The 24,758-nt window shown below is 42.7% G+C and overlaps 1 protein-coding gene across 2 annotated transcripts in view; it reads left to right on the top strand.

Annotated features, from left to right (window-relative positions):
• Positions 1-24,758, top strand: part of SLC22A16 (solute carrier family 22 member 16) — a 77,984-nt gene that overhangs the window by 8,527 nt on the left and 44,699 nt on the right. For both annotated transcript variants that reach the window (XM_029046918.2, XM_029046917.2), the window contains exon 2: positions 23,290-23,766. In XM_029046918.2, coding sequence (XP_028902751.1) covers positions 23,290-23,766 — 477 coding nt within the window. The remainder of the gene's footprint in view (positions 1-23,289; positions 23,767-24,758) is intronic.

Below are 24,758 nucleotides of genomic sequence, written 5' to 3' on the forward strand. Positions count from 1 at the left end.
GTCATCTTCTCACCCAATCCCTGCCCTCCCCGCTGACTTTCCCATTACTGTAGACAACCTCTGTGTCTCACATTCCAGCAACTGTCTCACATTCCAGCAACCTTGGCATTATCCTCAGCATCTTTCTCATTCAACCCACGTATTCAGTCTGTTACCAAATCCTGTTGGTCCTATTTTCACAACATTTCTAGAGTTCTCCCTTTCCTCTCTATTCAAATGGCTACCATGGTGACCCAAGCTCTTATCATATCACACCTTGACCACTGCATCAGACTCCTTACTGACCTCCCTGACTCCTATCTCTCCCTTCTACAGTCCGTACTTCACTCTACCGCCCAGATCACTTTTCTAAAAAAAAAACTTTCAGTCCACCTCTTCCCACTCCTCAGAAACCTCCAATGGTTGGTCATCCACCTCCACATCTAACAGAATCTCCTTACCATCAGTTTCAAGGCACTCAATCAGCTTTCCCCCTCCTACCTTACTTTGCTGATCTTCTGTTTATGGTATTTACAGGTTAAGTTCTTTCTATGGGTCAAGTACTGTTCTAAGGAGGAAGAACAAGGAAGATACAAGTTCATTTCTCTGATGCCAGTCTGCTCACTGTATCTGCTCTGTCTTGCCTCCCACCCCTTGCTCAGGTTTTCCCTCAGGCCTGGAACTCACTCCCCCGATTATATCTGACAGTCCACTGCTTTCCCCATCTTCAAAATCTACTAAAATCATTCTTCTAAGAGGCCTTCCCTAAGTCCTGATTTTTCGTATTCGCCCTCCCTTATCCTCCACCTATGCACTTGGATCTGTGCCCTTTAGGCCCTTGATATCCATCCCACCCCAGCCCCACAGCAAAAATATATATTCTTACATTCTTCCATTCCCCTATGAGTAATTTATTTTAATGTCTCTTTCCTGCTTCTAGACTGTGAGTTTCTTGTAGGCAGTAATGTGCTACCAATTCAACTGCATTTTTCTCTCCCAAGGGCCTAGTGCTGTGCTCATTATATGGTGGATGCTCAATAATACCTCTGATTGATTGACAGAGGTTTTACCTGAAAGAGTATGAGTATGAGTTTTCCAAGATAATAAATGTAGAGGATCCAAAATGGAATCTTGATAATAATAATAGTATTAATGTTGTTAATTGGAATTATTATTAGTGGGTAATAATAGTAATAGTAATTATTATAATTGTGGTATGTTAACCAATTAATCCGAGCCCTTATCCTATCCCTCCATGATTACTGTATCAGCCTCTTTGCTGACCTCCCTGCCTCCTGTTTCTCCCCACTCTAGTTCATACTTCACTCTCCTGCCCGCATCATTTTTCTACAAGTTTAGTCCATGTCTCCCCACTCCTCAAGAGCTTCCAGTGGTTGCCCTTCCACATCCTCATCAGACAGAAACTACTTACCATGGACTTTAAAGCACTCAACCACACTGTCCAATCCTATCTTACTTCACCACTTTCCTACCACATCCCAGCCCGCGCACTTTGACATTATAATGCCAACCCACTAACTGTATCTCAATCTCATCTATCTTGCTGCCGACCTCTCACCCACATCCCGCTTCTTGCCTAGAATGCTTTCCCTCTTCATATCCAACAATTACTATCCCCATCTTAAAAGCCTTATTGAAGGCACATCTCCTCCAAAAGGCCTTCCCTGACTAAGGTGTCTTTTCCTTTTCTTCCACTCCCTTCTGTATCCCCCTGACTTGCTCCCTTTATTCATCCCCTCTCCCAGCACCACAGCACTTATGTACATATCTGTAATTTATTTATTAATATTTATGTCTGTCTCCCCCTCTAGACAGTAAGCTCATTCTGAGCAGGGAATATGTCTGTTATATTGTTATATTGTACTCTCCCCAGCACTTAGGACAGTGCAGAGCTGTGCTCTCAATAAGGACTCAATAAATACAATGGCGTAGTGGGTGTCAGAAGGTCATGGGCTCTAATTCTGGCTCTGCCATTTAATAATAATGTTGGTATTTGTTAAGCGCTTACTATGTGCAGAGCACTGTTCTAAGCGCTGGGGTAGACACAGGGGAATCAGGTTGTCCCACGTGGGGCTCACAGTATTAATCCCTATTTTACAGATGAGGTAACTGAGGCACAGAGAAGTTGTGACTTGCCCATAGTCACACAGCTGACAAGTGGCAGAGCGGGGATTTGAACCCATGACCTCTGACTCCAAAGCCCGTGCTCTTTCCACTGAGCCACACTGCTTCTCACTTGTCTGCTGTGTGATCTGGGGCAAGTCACTTTACTTCTCTGTGCTTCAGTTACCTCATCTGTATAATAGAGATTGAAACTGTGAACTCCAAGTGGGACTGGGACTGTGTCCAATCCAATTTGGTTGTATTCACCCCAGTGCTTAATACAGTACCTTGCACATAGTAAGTGCTTAACAAATATCACAATTATTAGTATTATTACTATTACAATAGATTAATTGATCGATTTATTGTTAAGCCCTTACAGTATGCTAAGGACTGTACTAAGGGCTGGGGTAGATACCTGATAACTAGGGCAGGTACAGTCTCTGCCCCTCATGGGGCTCACAGTCTAAATAGAAGACCAGATATTAAATCCTTATTTTATACATGAGGAAATTGAGGCACAGAAAATTCAAGTGACTTACTCAAGATCTTACAGCAGGCAAGAAGTAGGATTAGAACCCAGGTTCTCGTTTCCCCGGGCTTTGTTCTTTTCCACTAGGCCATACTGCTTCTTGGGACTTTGCCTACAATTAAAGGTGAGTAGAGGAAGAAGAGCCAGAAAAGGAATTAAGAAGAGAAGTAGGAATACTGTTTTGGTAAAACTAAGGTCAGAAAGAGGAGAAGGATAGGCAGATGGTGTTTAGGAAGAGGGTTATCAGGGATCAAGGGGATTTGTCTGTCTCCCCCATTGGATTGTAAATTAATGGGGAGCTATCTTGTCATTTACTTTCATGTTACTCTCCCAAGAGCCTAGCGCAATATTCTCCCCACGGTAGGCATGCCAACATTGATGATTGACTCTATCAGTGAATCAATTAATGGTATTTATTGAGTACTTATTGTGTACAGACCACTGTACTTACAGCTTGAGAGAGTACAGTACAACATAATTGGTACACATATTCCCTGCCCACAGAGAAACAGCATGGACAAGTGGGAAGAGCATGGATCTGGGAGAAAGAGGACCTGGGTTTCAATCCTGCTGATGCCACTTGTCTGCTCTGTGACCTTGGGCAACTAACTTAACTTTTCTGTGCCTCAGTTACTTCATCTGTAAAATGGAATTAAAACTATGAGCCCCATGTGGGAAATGGACTATGTCCAACCTGATTAACTTGTATAATAATAATAATTTTGGTGTTAAGTGCTTTTATTTTATTTTTAGGGTATTTGTTAAGTGCTTAATATATGCCAGGCACTGTTACTGGGATAGATTCAAGCAAATTGGATTGGACATAATCCCTGTCCCACTTGGGGCTTAATGTCTCAATCATTTTGCAGATGAGGTAACCGAGGCACAGAAAAGTTAAGTGATTTGCTCAAAGTCACACAGCAGACAAGTGGCAGAGCTGGGATTAGAACCCATGATCTTCTGACTCCCAGTCCCATGCTCTAACCATTATGCCATGCTGCTTCCCATATCTACCCCAGTGTTTAGTAAAGTACCTGGCACATAGTAAGTACTTAACAATTACCCTAAAAATAAAATGAAAAGAGTTTACAGTCTAGAAGGGAAGACAAACACTAAAATAAATTATGGATATTGTACATAATGCTGTCAGGCTTAAGTTATCAAGTTAAGTTATTAAGTTATCAAGAATATCAAGTGCTTAAGAGTACCGTTCTAAGGGCATAGGTGAAGCAGAAGGGAAAGGGAGCACAGAAAAATGAAGGTTTAGTCAGGTAAGGACTTTTGAAGGAGATGAGATTTTAAGAAGCCTTTGAAGGTGGGGAGAGTGGTGGTCTGTGGTGTTTGAAGGGGGAGGGAGTTCCAGGTCAGAGTCAAGATGTGGGCAAGGGATCGACAGCAAGATAGAAGACACTGAAGTACAGTGAGTAGGTAGGTGTTAGAGGAGTGAAGTGAATATGCTGAGTTATTGTAGAAATCAACAAAATAGATAGTAGCAGCAAGGGGATTGAGTGCTTTAAAGCTATGGTAAGCAGGATATGCTAAATGCTCAGATCAGCATAATAGCTTTTTGGATAGAGAGGAAAGGAAGGATTTTAGCACTGTTGTGAAGGTAGAAATGATAGGCATTGAAGGTGGGGAGAGTGGTGTTGTATATAATAATAATAATAATGTTGGTATTTGTTAAGTGCTTCCTATGTACAGAGCACTGTTCTAAGTGCTGGGGTAGATACAGGATAATCAGGTTGTCCCATGTGAGGCTCACAGTCTTAATCCCCATTTTACAGATGAGGTAACTGAGGCCCAGAGAAGTGAAGTGACTTGCCCACAGTCAACAGCTGACAAGTGGTGGATGCAGGATTCGAACCCATGACCTATGCCTCCCAAGCCCGGGCTCTTTCCACTGAGCCACGCTGCTTCTCATATGAAGGGGGAGGGAGTTCCAAGCCAGAGAGAGTAGATAGATAAGATTGAGGCATTGAAATAAGTGAGATCAACAAACAGTGAGTAGATGCAGATGCAGAGGTGGGTGGGCAACCACTGGAGATTCTTAAGGAGTGGGGAGAAATGGCCTGAATTTTTTTTAGAAAAATGATGAGGGAAGCAGAGTGAAGCAAGCACTTGAGTGGGGCAAAAGGGAAGGTCAGCAAGGAGGCTGATGTGTAATCAAGGTGGGATAAAATGAGTGCTTGGATCAATATAGTTGTGAGTTTGGATGAAGAGGAAAGGGCATATTTTAGTGATGGTCTGAAGGTAGAAACGACTGGATTTGGTGAAGATTGAATATGTGGGTTGAATGAGAGAGATGAGTCGAGATTAATGCCAAGGTTAGAGGCCTTCCCAGGCTAAGCCCCCTTTTTCCTCAGCTCCCTCTCCCTTTCGCATCACCTCAACTTGCTCCCTTGGCTCTTTCCCCCCCGACCCCACAGCACTTATGAATATATGTATACATCTATAATTTTATTTATTTATATTGATGTCTGTTTACTTGTTTTGAAATCTGTCTTCCCCCTTCTAGACTTTAAGCCCAATGTGGGCAGGGGTTGTCTCTCTTTATTGCTGAACTGAACTTTCCAGTTCTCTGCACACAGTAAGCTCTCAATAAATACGATTGAATTGAATTTAACTGAATTGAAGGTTACAGTCTTGTGAGACAGTGAAGATGATGGTGCTGGTGCTGATCCTGTTTCTCTTTTTATCTCTCTGGCAGCTCATTCTCAGTCTCTTTTACAGGCTCCGCCTTTGCCTCTCCCCTTCTAAATATAGGAGTTTCTCAAGGCTCAGTTCTGGGGCCTCTTCTAGTCTCCATCTACACCTGCTCCCTTGGAGAACTCTTTCGCTCCCCTAGCTTTGACTACCATCTCAATGTGGATGTTTCCCAAATCTGTATCTCCAACTCTGATCTCTTTCCTTTTCTGCTGTTTTATATTTACTCCTGCCTTCAGTATATCTCTACTTGGATGTCCCACCAACACTTCACACATAACATGTCCAAAACAGAACTCCTTTTATTCCCTCCCAAACCCTGTCCTCCCCGATTTTCCCATCATTATGTCTTTCTCTCTAAGCTGTAAGCTTGTTTGGGCAGGGAAAGTGTCTACCAATTTCATTATATTGTATTCTCCCAAGTGCTTAGTACAGTAAGCCCTCAAAAAATACGATTGATTGACTGGTTCTGAGGAGAAAGTCATGAGGAGGTCAAGGTTTAGGTGGGAATTTAAGGAGTTCTGTTTTGGATGTGTTAAGCTTTAGCTGTTAGTGGGCATCCAAGTAGAGATGTCCTGAAGGCAGGAGGAAATATGGGACTGCAGAGAAAGAAAGCGATCAAGTTTGGAGATGTACATTTGAGGATCATCTGCATAGAAATGGTAGTTGAGCCATGGGAGCAAGTAAGTTCTCTGAGGGAGTTAGGTGTAGATGGAGAATATAAGGAGACCCAGAACTGAACCTCGAGAGACTCTCAGAGTTAGGGGGTGGGAGGCAGAGGAGGGGCCAACAAAAGACACTGAGAAGATCCACCAGAGAGGTAGGAGGTGAACCTGGAAAGAACAATGTCAGTGAAACCAAAGTTGGATAATGTTTCTAGGAGAAGGGCATGGTAGACAGTGTTGAAGGCAGATGAGAGGTTGAGGAGGATTAGGATGGAGTAGAGGACATTGAATTTGGCAAAAAGGAGACCATTAGTTTCCTTAGAGAGGGCCGATGCCATGGAATGAAGGGAACAGAAGCCAGATTGGAGGGGGCTCAAGGAGAATATTGGAGGAGAGGAAGTGGAGTTTGCAGGTGTAGACAACTTGCTCAAGAAGTTTAGAGAGGAATGATAGGAGTGAGGTGCAGCGTGGCTCAGTGGAAAGAGCCCAGGCTTGGAAGTCGGAGGTCATGGGTTCGAATCCCAGCTCTGCCACTTGTCAGCTGTGTGACTGTGGGCAAGTCACTTAACTTCTCTGTGCCTCAGTTACCTCATCTGTTAAAAAATGGGGATTAACTGTGAGCCTCATGTGGGACAACGTGATTACCCTGTATCTACCCCAGCGCTTAGAACAGTGCTCTGCACATAGTAAGCACTTAACAAATACCAACATCAATCAATCAATCCATCAATTGGAGGGAGCCATGAGGTCTAGGAAGGGTTTTTATAGGATAGAGGAGACAAGAGCATGTTTGAAAGCAGTGGGGAAGTAGCCATTGTAGAGTAAACAGTTCAAGATGGTGGTCAGGGAGGGGAATAAGGGAGAGAGCAAAAGTTTTGATTAGGTGCATAGGGTTGGGGTCACAGGTGCAGATGGAAGGGGTGGATTTTGAAAGGTATACTGCTGGGAAAGATGGAAGAGTTGAAGAAGGGGCAGGAGGAAGGAGGGACTGGATAGGAGCAGGGGAGATTTAAGGCAAGGCATGAGCTGTTGGGGACACAGGAGAATTGAGGGGAGCATTAAATGTTTGCAACATTTGGAGGAGATAATGGACATGGAAGTCAATAAGGATGGGGAAAAAATGTTGCCAGGAAACAGACAGGACAGAATTAAAGTAGGTGAGACTGAACTTGAGAAGGATGAGGTTGGCCTGATATCTGGATTCCTGCCAGTAGTGCTCCATAGTTTGTGCACAGGAAAATAGTAAGCATACTGTGGAGGTGATCCAGGGCTGCACCTTAGTGGTATAGGATCAGTGGAGGAATAAGGAAGCACAGGAGTTGAATTCAGTGGCGACCCTAGTGTTGAGAGTGTGGATCTGTGCAACAGGAGAAGGTAATTTGGAAATGGAGATTGTTCAGTGTCCAGAGATGATGATATTGAGCGTGTGAGGGTGAGGCGGGTTGTAGCAAGAGGTCACTGGAGATGAGGAGTGAGAAGAAGGGGGCAGCAGATAGGTTGTTGGGAACATCTGCAAGAATATTGAGTTCCACAAGAATCAATGTAGGAATGGAGAAAGAGAGAAAAAAATGTACAAAAGGATCAAAATAGTCCAGAAAGTTGGAGGAGGGGCCTGAGGGGGGAAGGGGTGGTACTTGACTGTGACTAATAACTGGAATGTTTGGTGGAGGTGGATGATGTGGGGCTTCAAGGGAAGAAAAAGAGAGAAATGGGGGAGGATGGTAAATGGCTCATATCTCCTGCTTACATCCCCCCACAACTGCCACTTCGGCACTTCTGTACTACCTAAGCCCTTGGATATTCATACATCTCACTGTGGCACTTACGTTTATGTCTTTATATTGCTTCCTCCTACCTTTAATTTTTATTTTATTGTCTGCCTCCCCTGCAAGACTGTAAGCTCCTGGAGTGCTAGGCTCATTATCTACTAACTCAATTGTATTCTTCCAAGCACTTGGGGAATGCTCCCTGCAGAATAACACTTAGTAAATACAATGGGGGGATTAATTGATTGATTGACCTTTATTCCCAGAGTGGTAGTCCAGGCCATGTAATGCTAGGTCTTCAAGGCTGGAGCCCAGAGTCTTGAGCTCAGTAGGGGATGGGGAAGCCTCCAGTGAAAGCCACTCATATGACTCACTGTGACTGGATTGAAGATGCTTTCCCTTAAAAGACAGGGCTGGGTTCAATACCTGTCCCAAGGCTAACTGTGATAGAGTTCATCATGGTCACAACCTCAGTTCCCCCTTTTGGCCCACCTTCAATTCCCAGCCGTGCAAATGGAGGGAGGGACAAATGCAGAATGAGGGCAGCTACTGCTGTGGGCACAGTTGTCAGTGTTGTTGCTTCGTCCTCCTCTTCCTCTTTCCAGTCCCCTTTCTGACTGGGGATTAGGGTTAGGAATAGGGTTGGGGAGGACATGGGTGCACTTCTCCTGACCCTGTGGCAGGAACTGGGAAAGGGCTTAGTCTTTCTCCCGCCGGTCAGCCGAGGACACCCACTATCCCCCTCCTGCTCCCTAATCTCCATGACCTCCCCACACCTAATAATAATAATGGTATTTGTTAAGCGCTTACTATGTGCCAAGCACTCTTCTAAGCACTGGGGTAGATGCAAGTAATCAGGTTGTCCCACGTGGGGCTCACAGTCTTAATCCCCATTTTGCAGATGAGGAAACTGAGGCACAGAGCAATTAAGTGGCTTGCCCAGGGTCATACAGCAGACAAGTGGCAAAGCCGGGATTAGAGCCCACATCCTCTGACTCCCCAAGCCTGTGCTCTTTCCACCAAGCCATGCTGCTTCTCCTCTAAGCTGTGCTGCTTCTCCTCTGAATCATGAGTTTATATGAACTCTGTGACCCTGTGTCAGTGCTGAAAACTTGGAAACTTCACACCCCACGTCTGCTCTTACTCTTCAGCCAGCCAATTGTTTCCACCTACAGTTTTGTCCCCATTCTGCTCAGCGACATAGGATGGGTTAGATGAGAGATCAGGGTTAGAAAGGGAGATCTGTGAGTTGTCTGTATAGAGGAGGTAGCTGAAATTACGTTCAACTCTACTGTACTCTCCTAAGTGCTTAATACAGTGCTTTTCTCACAGTATGTGCTCAATAAATACCATTGATTGAGTAATGGGTGTGGATGAGCTCCCTGAAAAAGTGGGTATAGAGCAAGAAGTATAGGGGACCCAGAACAGAATCTGGTGGGACACTGACAATTTAAGGGCTAAAAAGCTGAAGAGGAGTCAGTGAATGGAAGTGAAATCATGTTCTGTTAAAGTTTATTTATGAAGATGCAGAAATTGGGGCAGAGTTGATGTCCTGGGGGTGGGGTATCTGCTACTCTGCTGCCCCATGGCTACTGTAGAGCTGCTGAGTGGAGGAGAGATTTGGCTCTTTGTGGGCAGGGAATGTGTCTATTATATTGATGTGTTGTATTCTCCCAAACACTTAGTACAGTATCCTGCATACAGTGAAGGTTCAATAAACATGATCAACTGATTGACTGAGGTGAGGATAGTGGGGAAGAATGAACAACAGAGAGGTAATAGCTGAATCTGCTGGTGCCCTCATTTGTTCCCTGTGCTATAAGAAAACTGGGAAAAAACACCTTGTGTGGATTATTGTTATCTTTTGAGGCACATGAGATAAGAAGCAGCATGTCCTAATGGCTAAAAGCACAAGATCTGGAGTTAGGTGATCCATGTTGTAATTTCAACCCCACCACTTGCCTGCTGTTTGGCTTGGCGCAAGTCACTTAACTTCTCTGTGCTTCAGCTTTCTTCATCTGTAAAATAGGGATTAAATTCCTATTCTCCCACCCGCTTAGTACCTGTCCTACATGGGGTTTACAGTCTATGTGCAATCTGATTATTTTGTATCTTGGCAATATTAAGTACTTTCTTAGTACAGTTATTTTGACATGCAGTGTATTTGATATCATGGCCATTTCTGATCCTTTCTTGAACTATGGACTTAGGCCATTAGATCAAAGATTCTTTGTGCTGGGGTTAATTATTTCTATTGATGTTTCTCATACATCTCTCACTCTAGTCTATTCAAACGAGCAATGAATTACTAGCAGAGGGAGACTTACATGTAAGGCTTAGAACTCTATTTGTAATAAGATGAAAAGAATGAATTGGTGAGATATATTATCAGGGGTAAAAGTAGAAATCCAATCTTTACAGAATGCCAAGTATTTTAAAAAAACACTCCAACCACTATTTGGTGATAATTAGAACATCCAAGCACGATTGTTGAGTTCCCCTCAGGTAAGGGCTGTAAATAGCTGAAACAGTTCAGTTAGAAGAGCATGAGACTAAACATTTAAAGATCCCTGATAAAGGCATTATGGTCACGTGCTGTGTAGAGCAACGCTTAGAATAGTGCTCCATATATAGTAAGTGCTTAACGAATACCATAATTATTATTATAATACCTACTATTCACATTTTTTCAAAACTTTGCTTTCACACAGATCTGTCTCTAGTTCTCTGAGCAGAGTAAATATTGAGGCTCCTCTGCATTTAGCCTTGTTATCCTTACTTGCATATTAGGCTACTGGATGTTATAACCAATTAGTTTATCCTGGTGGAAACTTTAGGAAAGAAAGAAATACATCCCCTGCACAGAGCATGATCCAGTTTAGTAGTGGGGGAGCCTTAAACTGGAGCTGACATCTGCTCTAGACTGTAAGGTCCTAGTGGGCAGGGAACGTGTCTACCAACTTTATTGTATTGTACTTTCCGCAAAGCTTAGTCCCTCTAGGCTATAAACTCATTGTGAGCAGTGAATATATCTGTTCAGTGTTATATTGTACTCTCCCACGTGCTTAGTACAGTGCTCTGAACAGTGCTCAATAAAAATGATTGAATGAATGAATAGTATGTTGCTCTGTACACAAAGAGCCCTCAGTAAATTCCATTTGATTGATTGATTGATTGATTGATTCTTTGCACTGCTGTCTGCTGCTCAGCAGCTACAGTGGAAGATTAGGGCAGTCAAGCCCAAAGAGCAGGGAGGATAGGAGAGGGGGAAGGGTATGAGGAAAAAAGGTTGACCCAGTTCAAGAAGAGGGCTGGAGATCTAGTATCCATGGAGCTGAAAGAAGCTAACAAGTCTCAGAACTCTTGGCATGACAGAAGCAGAAGTTCAAGCCAGAACCCTGGCAGCCTCTTAACCCCAAGTGCCTCCCAGACATCTGAGGCAATTCCTATCCCTTTCCTGGATCTATTCGTACCATGTTCTTTTCTGCAGAAGGTCTGGGATCCTGGGGACAGGAGTTTCCAGCAACAAGAATCCATCCGACACAGGAGAGTTTACTAGATCCTCAGCTAAGGGCTATCTTGGTGGATCTGTTAAGGGACTGGCTGGACTTCATGGTGTGGATTTGTTTTTTCAGCCGCATTTTGTGGAACACAGTGGTGCTCTCTGAAGATGAAACACATAAGCAGAATTCCCACAGTAGTAATTGTTGTTATTTAAGTGGTAGAAGTAGTAACTAATAGCATTTATTGAGTGCTAATTCATTTTACATTCACTGAGTGGTTGGGAAATGTAAAACAGTCAAGTGAAACATTCTCAAGTGAACCATAAGGAACTTACAATCTAATAGGGAAAACAAACATAAAAGTATGTACTAACTGAGTATTCAAAATAAATAATTCAGTATACAATTGAAAAAGTGTAGATAATAGAAGAGTTGCAGATGGGTGTATGTAAGCATATAACTAGTGATGACTAATGGGTTTATATGATATAAACCTAGAATGTAAGCTCACTGTGGGTAGGGACATGTCTACCAACTCTGTTGTATTCTTCCAAGCACTTAGTACATAATAAGTACTCAGTAAATACCACTGATTGATTGATAGAGGATTCTGGGAGGGGGTGGGCTTTCAGGAGGACTTTAATATGGGGAGGGCTGTGGTGTGTCAGATTTGGGGTGGGTGGGTATTCCAAACCAGGGGAATAGCATGAATGAAAGTATAGAGATGGGAATCAAGAAGAGGTACATTTATAAGGTTTGCTTGGAAGAGCAAGGAGGGTGGGTTACAGAATAATGGGTGAAGAAAACATATAGGTAAGGTGAATGAGTTGGTGGAGAGTCTTGAAGCCAGCTGCGGGGGGTTTTTGCTTGATATGGGGGGAAACAAGCCACTGGAAAGTTTGAGGAGTTGAGAGATGTAGGCTAAGCAATGCTTCTTCCGGAAGATGATGGTGTAAAATGATAGAGTAAGATGAAGATGATAGAGTACGGGCCTGGGAGTCAAAAGGTCATGGGTTCTAATCCCAGCTCTGCCACTTGTCTGCTGTGTGACCTCTGGCGAGTCACTTCACTTCCCTGTGCCTCAGTTAGCTCATCTGTAAAGTAGGGATTGAGACTATGAGCCCCACATGGGACAGGGACTCTGTCCAACCTGATATCCACCCCAGTGTTTAGCATTGTGCCTGACACAAAGTAAGTGCTTAACAAACACCATCATTGTTATTATTATTATTGTTATTATTGCTATTATCATTATTGTCATTACTATTTTTAGTATTATTTATAATGGTGTGTAATATAGATTGGAGAGGTGAGCTGCTGGAGGCAGAGAGACCACTGAGGAGACATATTATAGACTAGCCGTGATGTGACCAGCTCTTTTACCAAAATATTAGCAATTTGGTTAGAGAGGCAGGGGAAGATCTGAGAGTGGCTGTACAGGAATTGAATGTGAGATTTGAAGGAGAATGAAGAGACAAGGTTGACACTGAGAGTGTGGGCTTCTGAAAGACGGGGGATGGTAGTGCTATTGGCTGAGATAAGAAAATTAGGAGGAATAGATTTAGTAGAAAAGATGAGTAGTTCAGTTTGACTGCCTCTCATTTTAATTGCAGCCTTGCATTTCCTCTTGTCTTCAAGTCTATCTAATAAATAAATAATTAATGATGGCATTTGTTAAGCGCTTACTATGTGCAAAGCATCGTTGTAAGTGCTGGGGGGATACAAGGTGATTAGGTTGTCCCACGTGGGGCTCACAGTCTTAATCTCCATTTTCCAGATGAGGTAACTGAGGCCCAGAGAAGTGAAGTGACTTGCCCAAAGTCACACATCTGACAAGTGGCGGAGCCGGAATTAGAACCCACGACCTCTGACTCCCAAGCCTGGGCTCTTTCCACTGAGCCACACTACCTGGATGTCCCACTGGCATGTCAAACTTAAAATGCCTCAATCAGCTGCAATACACTCATTCAACTTTCTCTCTTCTTCATCTACTTCAACCCAGACTGCACACTTAGCTCCTTTAGTGTTAATCAACTTACTTGTTTCTCTTGCTGCCGACTCCTTGCTCACATCCTCCCACCCTCATTGTCTGGAAACCCCTCCCCTTTAAAGAAGACCACTACTCTCCCCATCTTTAAAGCCCTACTAAAATCACATCTCCTCCAGGAAACCTTCCCAGGAAATGTTTTTTATGCTTCTGTCGTACTTACTCAAGTGCTTACTACAGTGTACTCCATATAGTAGATGCTCAAAAACTACTGTTATTTTTAATGTTATCTGAGTTTTTCAGTGAATATTTTAAAAACATTTTAATTAACATTTAATGAGTAATGAATATTTAAAAATAAATCTAAAAATCAAAATTCAGTCAAGGCAATAAGGAAAAATGAATTGTTTTTCATCTATACTGTATTTTATAGTTTTTTATTCTCTCTAATCAGTTTACGGCATAAACAGTGTGAAATTTGTCATACATATGTTACATATGTATATATATATATATCTATTTGATGATATTCATTACAGTCATGGACACTATCAAAATTTTTTTTAGGGGACATTCGGTTATTATTCATTCAATAGTATTTATTGAGCGCTTACTATGTGCAGAGCACTGTACTAAGTGCTGGGAATGAACAAGTCGGCAACAGATAGAGACAGTCCCTGCCGTTTGACGGGCTTACAGTCTAATCGGGGGAGACGGACAGACAAGAACAATGGCAATAAATAGAGTCAAGGGGAAGAACATCTCTTAAAAACAATGGCAACTAAATAGAATCAAGGCGATGTACATTTCATTAACAAAATAAATAGGGTAATGGAAATATATACAGTTGAGCGGACGAGTACAGTGCTGTGGGGATGGGAAGGGAGAGGTGGAGGAGCAGAGGGAAAAGGGGAAAAAGAGGGTTTAGCTGCGGAGAGGTGAAGGGGGGGTGGTAGAGGGAGTAGAGGGAGAAGAGGAGCTCAGTCTGGGAAGGCCTCTTGGAGGAGGTGAGTTTTAAGTAGGGTTTTGAAGAGGGAAAGAGAATCAGTTTGGCGGAGGTGAGGAGGGAGGGCGTTCCAGGACCGCAGGAGGACGTGGCCCAGGGGTCGACGGCGGGATCGGCGAGACCAAGGGACGGTGAGGAGGTGGGCAGCGGAGGAGCGGAGCGTGCGGGGTGGGCGGTGGAAAGAGAGAAGGGAGGTGAGGTAGGAAGGGGCAAGGTGATGTAGAGCCTTGAAGCCTAGAGTGAGGAGTTTTTGTTTGGAGCGGAGGTTGATAGGCAACCACTGGAGTTGTTTAAGAAGGGGAGTGACATGCCCAGATCGTTTCTGCAGGAAGATGAGCCGGGCAGCGGAGTGAAGAATAGACTGGAGCGGGGCGAGAGAGGAGGAAGGAAGGTCAGAGAGAAGGCTGACACGGTAGTCTAGCCGGGACTATTAGGTTATTAGGTTATTAGGGAGCTACAGATCTGCAGAACACTATAGAAATCTTTGGAATGAGTTCAGCTTACAGAGATCCTTCCAGGCTGGTGGTTCTTCTGGGGAAGGTCCAGAGAGTAGGAGTTCTTGAGAGCCAGTTCAACAAAAATCAGACTGGTCTCACACCCACTGACTTTCAGGCTCATGCTTTTTCCCCTATGGCAGCTTTCGTCTCTAATTTGAAAATTGTTTTAAGAAACTGAAAATTAGGTAAGCAATTTCAGTTGTTGGCAGAACATAAATGAAATTAATTTAAATGTTAGTGCTTTGTATTTACGCATAAATATAGCTCAGATTTCCAAAATAATTTTTGTGGATGACAGCTGTCACCTTTCCTGTAGTTAGCATATGTAGTTTAAAGTAATGTAATTTGATTTTATTGATGGAGTTATCTGGCGTGTACGCTCATAAACCTACTCAATAGGCAGCAATAATGGAATGAGCATTCGTACTATAGTGAGGCACATATTGTTAGGAGTAAATGAAGAGGGATATAACCTGCTTGATTGTACGTAAGAATCGAATAGTGAAAAGAAGCAGGATTTTATCATAAAACTGGAAGGGGTTGTGTGAGAAGCCATCAAATCCACCCCCTTCTAGGTTGGACTGTGTTCATAAACCAACATTTTCATTCTCATCAATAAACATTTATTAGGTGTCTTCTTTGACCACTCACTATACGACTACTACTATAGAAGATTTAGAGAATACAATATAATCAGTTCTCCTAGCATGTGGCAAAACCCACATTAAGGAAAACTTGCCATATGCTACTTGATCAACACCACAGAGTATTTCATGTACTTGAGGACTGAAGCTGAATTCCATCTAAGACTTCTCTCCTCAAAAAAAACCCCAACCTAGGATATCTAGAGTTGTCCTTTGTTTCAAACACTATGCTGTTGATTGAATCCATGGGAGTGTATGTCACCCTGAGAATGTCTAGCAGGCTTGCTTTTAGCCTTTCTTCACGGACACTATTTTTTTAACGTTTTGATCACTCCTCTTTGAGTTTATTGAAGGACAGAGGGCCAGAGACTTAAAAGGGAAAACTGGATTATTGGAAAGGGGATGTGAAGGAGGAAAGGAAGTGCGCTGCACCCAGTGGATGCTCAATGGTTAGAATTTTGGTTCCTTTCTTGCAATTACTTCTTGTGCTATCACTATGAAGTCACAGTTTGCTTTTGAGAGGCTTAACGTATCGTTCTATTCATTTGTAATTAAGATAGACCACTTCCTATTTGCCAGTTTTCCAAGTGTGATGAGTAGCCATCGAAAGAGTTATAAGATCTGCAAGATCAAGTATGACTTAAAGATGTTTGTAATCATAGACTCCATTAGGTGATTCAGAACCATAATTCCAGGCCCCAGATTCACTTAAGCAGGAATCCAGCCCATTAACATTTCTGGAATAGAATCATATTAGAATGAATTAGTACGAATGAACTAGTCTTGAGATGTGTGTGTGTGTGTGTGTGTGTGTGTGTATACATATATATAGTGTGTGTGTATATATATTATATTATATATATATAATTCAGACTAGTCTAGTTCTTCATTTCATTTTGCATACTTTCCTAGAAATATGGGTGGCTTTGATCCGTGAGGCAGATGTTTGATAATACAGTCATACCTGGATTATAACCATGTTTTGACCACCCCAGGGATATAACCTCTATTGTATGCTGACATTCAGATTGAATGCTCCAGTTTCCCTGTTTAGTTACTGTGAAGCCCACTCACATGCTCTTTTCATCAACCCTGGACAATAATCAACCTTCCCTGCTATTTCAGTGCTTCTGAAAAATGTAAAAGTGTCTCATTACATTAAGAGAAACTCTTCTACAGTTAGTCTTTGAGCTGCTGACATACTTATACTTGTTCTGGTAGATTTCATATGTGCTAGGCTTTATGTACAAACCAAAACATTTTAGCTCCTGTTTAAACATTTCCAGTTATTAGCTTGCAAGTTGCATGGTTCATTGGAAAGAGCACGGGCTTTGGAGTCAGGGCTCATGACTTCGAATCCCAGCTCTGCCACTTGTCAGCTGTGTGACTGTGGGCAAGTCACTTAACTTCTCTGTGCCTCAGTTACCTCATCTGTAAAATGGGGATTAAGACTGTGAGCCCCACGTGGGACAACCTGATTCCCCTGTGTCTACCCCAGCGCTTAGAACAGTGCTCGGCACATAGTAAGCGCTTAACAAATACCAACATTATTATTATTATTATTATGGTCTCATGATTGCAGGAAAAGAAACAACAAGCTATTTGGCTTTGCTGTTTCCAGTGCCATCAGGTAACTTTAGCTGAAGAGGTATGGGGTAGTTTGTGTGGGAAATGAAAAGAAAGCAGATCCCATGTTCTTGGAAATCTGTAGTTTTCCCTTTCTTCTTTCAAAGGGGAAGACAACCTTTTCTCTCGTTCTTATCAATCTTACAATTCATAAAAGTTTGCTCTAATTTAATGACCTCTCGCAGAAATTTAGATCAATTATCAAGTGAAGCTCAGACTCTATCCTCCGTCAGCATTTCGCCAACACAACAAAATCCCCTCTCCAGTCTATGCTTATTTCTGCTACTTAGATCATTTTTCTAAATTGTCATTTTGCTCAGATATCTCCTCTCAAAAGCATTGAACAGATGCTCTTGCCATTGTATTTAAGGCACTAAATCAGCTCTCTTCCTCTGTCAGATCCACCCTCTCTTTTCACTACATTCCAGCTTGCACTTTTCATTCCTCTCAAGCTAACCTACTGATTGTACCTCGTTCTTGTCTCTCCTGTTGCTGACCTCCTGCTTATGCCCTTCCCACTGCTTGAAACTCCCTTTCCTCCAAATCCAGCTCTCCTCATCTTACTACAGAGATCACATCTTCTCCAAGAGGCCTTTCCCGATTAGTGTTTCCTCTCAACAGGTCACACCCCCAACTGTGGGAAGCAGCATGGCCTAGTGTATAGAGTACAGGCCTGGGAGTCAGAAAGACCAGGTTCTAATCCTGGCTCTTCCACTTGTCTGCTGTGTGACCTTGGACAAATCACTTAACTTCTCTGTGCCTCAGTTACCTCACCTGTAAAATGGGGATTAAGGCTGTAAGTCCCATGAGGGACAGTGGACCGTTGCCCAAATTGATTAACTTGTGCCTACCCCAGTTCTTAGCACAAAACCTGGCACATAGTAATCACTTAGCAAATACCATATAATATCACATGAGCACCCTGGCACAAATTGCACACTTAAGGACTCACACTCACCCATAGCATTCCTGTACCTATCCATTTACATGTAATAATAATAGTAATAATACTACTACTAATGGCATTTGTTAAGCAATTACTATGTGCCAAGCACTGTGCTCAGTGCAGGGGTGGATACAAGCAAATCGGGTTGGACACAATCCCTGTCCCATTTGGGTCTCACAGTCTCTATCCCCATTTTATAGATTAGCTAATGGAGGCAGAGAGAAGTGAAGTCAGTTGCCCAAGGTCAAACAGCAGACAAGTGGCAGAGCTAGAATTAGAACCCATGACCTTCTGACTCCCTAGCCCAGGTTCTATCCACTATGCCATGCTGGGTCTCACTGTTATTCAAGGACTAATCTATGTTTATATCCATTTTTCCACCTTCTTCCTATCTGCAATATATTCAATGTCTGTCCTCCCTACTAGATTGTAGGGTTCTTGAGAAGAGAGATTGGGTCTTCGAACACTATTCTATAAGTCAATCGATGGTATTTACTGAGTGCTCACAGTATGCAAAGCACTGTGCAATGCACTTTGGAGAGTACAGTGCAAAGGAGTAGGTAGACACATTCCCTGCACACAATGACTAAGCATTTAGTTTACTGCTCTGCACACAGCAGACCCTCAGTAAATGGTATTGGTTTATTAATTGACTGAAATTAATTATTTTACATGTGTATATGTTACCTTTTAAAATGGATGAATCTTCTTTTGTTCCTGGACATATGTTCATTTGTGTATTAAATGAGAAGATATTCATTCATTCATTCATTCATTCATTCATTCAATAGTATTTATTGACCACTTACTATGTGCAGAGCACTGTACTAAGCACGAGATATATTATTTTGTAAACCTTTTGGAACTTTGATGGCATTTAGCAAAATGTCATTATTATCAGGTGCCCATACAAAGAAAAAACATTCTTTTACACTACTCTGGAGTATTTCAAAGGTAGACCACAGGCAGGGACAGGACAATAGTGATAAAATTATTTCATCATTTTCAGCTGCATGTTTTTTATTTTTTTAAATGTTTCATTCTATTGGTTCTTGACCCCTTTTCACCTATCACCAGAAAGTCTTCAGGGACACATAGAATGGATAATTAAATAATAATAATAATTGTGTTATTTGTTAAGTACTTATTATGTGTCAGGTACTATACTAAGCTATATTGCATCAATATAACAGAGCTGGTAGATATGTTCCCCGCCCACAATGAGCTTACAGTCTGGGGGGCAGACAGGCATTAATATAAGCAATAAATTATAGATATGTACACAAGTGTTGTGGGACTGAGGGAGGGGTGAATAAGGGTGCAAATCCAAGTGCAACGGTGATCCAGAAGGGAGTGCAAGAGGAAATGAGGGCTTAGTCAGAGAAGGCCTTTTGGAGATGTACTATTAATAAGTTTTTGAAGGTGGGAAGAGGGATAGTTTGTCAGCTATGAAGAGGGAGGGTGTCCAAGCCAGAGGCAGGACGTGGGCGAGAGGTCAGCAGAAAGATAGATGAAACTGAGGTAGAGTGAGTAAATTGGCATTACAGGAGAGAAGTGTTTGGGCTGGGTTGTAGTAGGAAAGGGGTGAGGTAAGATAGGAAGGGGCAATGTGATTGAGTGCTTTAAAGCCTCTGGTAAGGAGCTTCTTGTTGATGCAGAGTTGGAAGAGCAACCACTGGAGGTTCTTGAAGAGTGGGGAAACATGGACTGAATGGTTTTGTAGAAAAATGATCTGGGCAGAAGAATGAAGTATTGACTGAAATGGGGAGAGAGGATACAGGAGATCAGCAAAGAGGCTGAAGCAGTAGTCAAGGCAGGGTAGGATAAGTACTTGGATGAATATGGTAGCAGTTTGGATGTAGAGGAAAAGGTAGATGTTAGCGATGTTGTGAAGGTTGAACCAACAATATTAGGTGACAGATTGAATATGTAGGTTGAATGAGATTACTGGCCTGTGAGACAGGGAGGGTTGTAGTACTGTCTCCAGTGAAGGGAAAGTCACAGGGAGTACATGGTTTGGGTGGGAAAATTAGTTCTGTTTTGGACATGATAAATTTGAGGTGTCAGCGGGACATCCAAATAGAGATGTCCTGAAGGCAGAAGGAAATGCAAGACTGCAGAGAAAGAGAGAGGTTAGGGCTAGCTGAAAATTTGGGAATCATCCGCATAAAGAAGGTAGTTGAAGCTTGGGAGTGAATGAGTTCTCCAAGGGAGTGAGTGTAGATGGAGAATAGAAAGAGACCAAGAACTGAGCACTGAGACACTCCCACAATTAGGGGATGGGAGACAAAGGAAGAGCCTATGGAAGAGACTGAGAAGGAGTAGCCAGAAAGATAGGAAAGGAACCAGGAGAGAAGCAGCATGGCCTAGTGGATAGAGCACAGTCCCGGAAGTCAAAAGGACCTGGGTTTTAATCTCAGGCTCTGCCATTTGTCTGCTGGGTGACCTTGCAAGTCACTTAAATTTTCTGTGCTTCCGTTACCTCATCTGTAAAATGGGGATTAAGACTGTGAGCACCATGTGGGACCCTATTACCTTCTGTCTACTCTAGCATGTAGAACAGTGCCTGACACATAGTAAATGCTTAACAAATACTAAAGAAAGGACTAGGGTTCTAATCCTGGCTCTGCCACTTGCCTGTTGTGGGACATTAGGCAAATCATTTCACTTCTCCATGACTCAGTTATCTAATCTGTAAAATGGTGATTAAGACTGTGAGCCCCATGTGGGACTTGGACTGTGTCCAACCTGATTAATTCATATCTACCCCCAGTTCTCATTATAGTGACTGGTACATAGTAAACGCTTAACAAAACCATTAAAAAAAAATAGCATCTAAATATTCACTGAAATTAGAGTCAATTCCTTCCTAGTTGTCTAATCAAAATTAGCAGAGATCAAGAAGTAGAAGGGTGAGCGTATGCTCGAAGAAGAATGTGCTCTATTTATTTAGAACTCTTTAGATAATATTTTGTGTTTACACTTTCATCTCAAAAGAAAAATTAGCCACCCAAGGAGATAACAAATAGGAACCATATACCAGTTCAACTATTACATCAGTTCAAATATATTCCCTTCTTTAGTTATGTTTTCTTTGGTTTGATTTTCTTCTAAACCCAGCACTTTCTCTACTGAACTTAAATTCCTGAGCAAATAAGTGTTTGGCTTCATATCAAACCTGGATAAATGTTTGTGGTTTTCCAGGGGAGGAATTAGACACAGCCCTTGGAAATCTGGGCCCTGACCCAAGCCGATTTGTAGCTGTCCCAGCTTAGGTCTGGAACCTATCTTTACCGGATCAGCCCATATCCAGTGCAGTTAATAGGCTGGCATTAGAGGAGCAAAGTGTGTGGGTTGGGTTGTAGAAGGAGATCAGTGAGGTAAGGTAGAAGGGGGGAAGCTGATTGAGTGCCTTAAAGCTGGTGACAAGAAGTTTTTGTTTGATGTGGAGGTAGATGGGCAACCATTTGATGTTTTTGAGATGTGGGGAATCATGGATTGAACATTTTTTAGGAAAATGATCTGGGTAACAGAGTTAAATATGGACTGGAATGCTGAGACACAGGAGACAGGAAGCAGGCTATGCAGTAGTGAAGGCAGAAGTCATTCATTCATTCATTCATTCATTCATTCATTCAACTGTATTTATTAAGCACTTTTGTGTGCAGAGCATTGTACTAAGCTCTTGAGAAAGTACATTATAACAATAAAGAGTGACAATCCCTGCCCACAGTGAGCTCACAGTCTAGATGAGGAGGAGATAGATATTAATATAAATAAATAAAATTACAGATATATGCGTAGCTGTTGCGGGGCTGGGAGAGAGGGGAAGAGCAAAGGGAGCAAGTCAGGGTGATGCAGAAAGGAGTGGGAGATGAGGAAAAGTGGGGCTTAGTCTGGGAAGGCCATTTGGAGGAGATATGCCTTCAATATAGCTTTGAAGTGGGGGAGAGTAATTGTCTGGGGGATTTGAGGAGGGAGGGTGTTCCAGGCTAGAGGCAGGACGCGGACCAGGGGTTGGTGGTGAGACAGACAAGATCAAGGCACAGTAAGAAAGTTAGCACTAGAGGAGTGAAGTGTGCGGTCTGGGTTGTAGAGGAGAGAAGAGAGGTGAGATAGGAGGGGGCAAGGTGATGGAGTGCTTTCAAGCCAATGCTGAGGAGTTTTTGTTTAATACCGAGGTGGATAGGCATCCACTGGAGATTTTTGAGGAGGGGAATGACATGTCCTGAACGTTTCTGTAGAAAGATGCTCTGGGCAGCAGAGTAAAGTATGGACTGGAGTGGGGAGAGTCAGGAGATTGGGAGGTCAGCAAGGAGGCTAATGCAGTAATCTAGACGGGATAGGATGAGTCACTGTATTAACATGGTTGCAGTTCGGATAAAGAGGAGAGGGCAGATTTTTGCAATGTTGAGAAGGTGGGACCAACTGGATTTGATAACGGATTGAATATGTGGGTTGAATGCGAGAGAAGCGTGATGTGATAAGTGCTTGGATCAATAGATCAATCGTATTGAGTGCGTACTATGTGCAGAGCACTGAACTAAGCACTTGGTAGAGTTGGTAGATATGTTCCCTGCCCAAAATGAGCAGCATGACCTAGTGGATAGAGCATCAGCCTGGGAATCAGAAGGGCCACAGTGTCACAGGCAGTTGAGAGGTCGAGGAGGATTGGGATAGAGTAGAGGCCACTGGATTTGTCAAGGAGGAGATCACTGGTGACCTTTGAGAGGGGAGTTTCTGTGGAGTGAAGGGGATGGAAGCCAGATTGGAGGGTCAAGGAGAGAATAGGAGGAGAGGAATTTCCTTGGCTTGTCCCTATTTTGAGGTCCCATTCAAGAGACAGTTCCAACTTTGGGATTTTCTCTTTCCCTCCACTCACTGTAGTTGTGGGAAAAGAAAATAGTTAATCTCCTTTTCCTCATATTATGGAAAGAAGAGCGTCTTTTGTGAAACGTCTTTTAGTGAGCATCTTTTAGTTAAGTGTTGTGTAAGTTAACACCTGTCAAAAATCTTGAAACTTCTCCACTCTCCTTTTCTTCTAATATATATTCCTTATCAATCCTCAATTCCCCAACTTCAGTGTCAACATTATGCTCACAAATTAAGCTACTCACATTTTAACAGTAAAAAACAGTTGGGTGTATACATGAATGTTCCCCAGTTGTTGGCCCAAACCCACAGCCAGCTGTCCTTTCTCAGGAGTTGATCTGGCCTCCATAATCATGTGTTCATTTACCCAGTCCTTGCTATTTTCTTATGTTTGTTGGGATCACTCAGGTTAATTGCACCATCTTTTCCTCTTTTGCAGATTCCAGGCATTTGTCTATTTCACTTCAGTCTTCCAAGCCATCTCTTGTGGTATCCATTACTTGGCCTCCGTGTTCATGGCAGTTACTCCTAAATTTTTCTGTGGCATCATGGGGAATGTAAGCCAGATTGTTTTCCACAATTCTTCTAGTTTGAAGATGGAAGATAGCTGGGCACTATTGACATCAGGCAAAGATTATATTGTGGTCCAGATGCAGAATGGAGACGTCTGGGAATTGGCCCAGTGCAGCAGGTCACGGAGGGAGGACACATCTAATCTTGAGTATGAATATGATGGTAATAAGTCTGACTTCCCTTGCTTGGATGGCTACATTTTTGATCAGACCAAGTGGCAGAGCACTGTGGTGACGGAATGGGATCTGGTCTGTCATCGTGAATGGCTCGCAAAGTTAATTCAGCCTACATTTATGTTTGGAGTACTGCTGGGAGCAGTAATATTTGGTGATCTTGCCGACAGGTATGACATTCAGGCATGGAACTGTGAAACCGCCTGGCTTTGGATAATCTAATTTCAATGTTTGAAAGAGAGTTCAAAAATTTTTACATTTTAAAAATGTCAGTTTAAAATAGTTGATTTGTTTAAACGACTTGCAATATCAAGATAATTATGAGGCCTGGGTCAGAAACTGGAAGCTGAAGCAGAGATTCAGCTTCTGAAATTGTGACCATCTCAAGAAAGCTGATGGAAGAACGAACAAGTAGGTAAAAATGAGGCTGCAGATTGATTTGGATCCATGGGCCTTGTGTTCAGTGACAATCAGGTTGTAGGTTTTACTAGTTTGACATAGACAGTAACCTCTGTAGGAGAGAGAATTGAGAGGATGTGTTAGGACGTGGCCCAGCTTCATCATTCCCAAGCCCACTTTCACCCCCACGGACCCCACTACTGCCATGTCTCTTTCCTGGGGATAGTAGTGAAGATATGCAAGTGGCCTCTTAATAATGTTAATAATAATGTTGGTATTTGTTAAGCGCTTACTATGTGCCAAGCACTGTTCTAAGCGCTGGGGTAGACATAGGGGAATCAGGTTGTCCCACATGGGGCTTACAGTCTTAATCCCCATTTTACAGATGAGGGAACTGAGGCATAGAGAAGTTAAGTGACTTGCCCACAGTCACACAGCTGACAAGTGGCAGAGCTGGGATTTGAACTCATGACCTCTGACTCCAAAGCCCACGCTCTTTCCACTGAGCCACACTGCTTCTGAATACCTCATAGCATTGATCCATGGTGGTGGTGGCCAGGTAGGAGAGAAATATATGCATGAGGTTGGGGTACATGTCACTCTTGTGAGTTGTATTTCCTTCATTCCCCTAAGTCTGGACCATCCCTTCTCCTAGAAACACTATATAACCTTGACTTCACTGACACTGCCCTCAATCAATTGTATTTACTTATTGAGAGCTTACTGTGCGCACAGTGTGAACTAAACACTAGGGAGAGTACAA

This window comes from Ornithorhynchus anatinus, chromosome 19, assembly GCF_004115215.2.
Source record: "Ornithorhynchus anatinus isolate Pmale09 chromosome 19, mOrnAna1.pri.v4, whole genome shotgun sequence".
NCBI lineage: Eukaryota > Metazoa > Chordata > Mammalia > Monotremata > Ornithorhynchidae > Ornithorhynchus > Ornithorhynchus anatinus.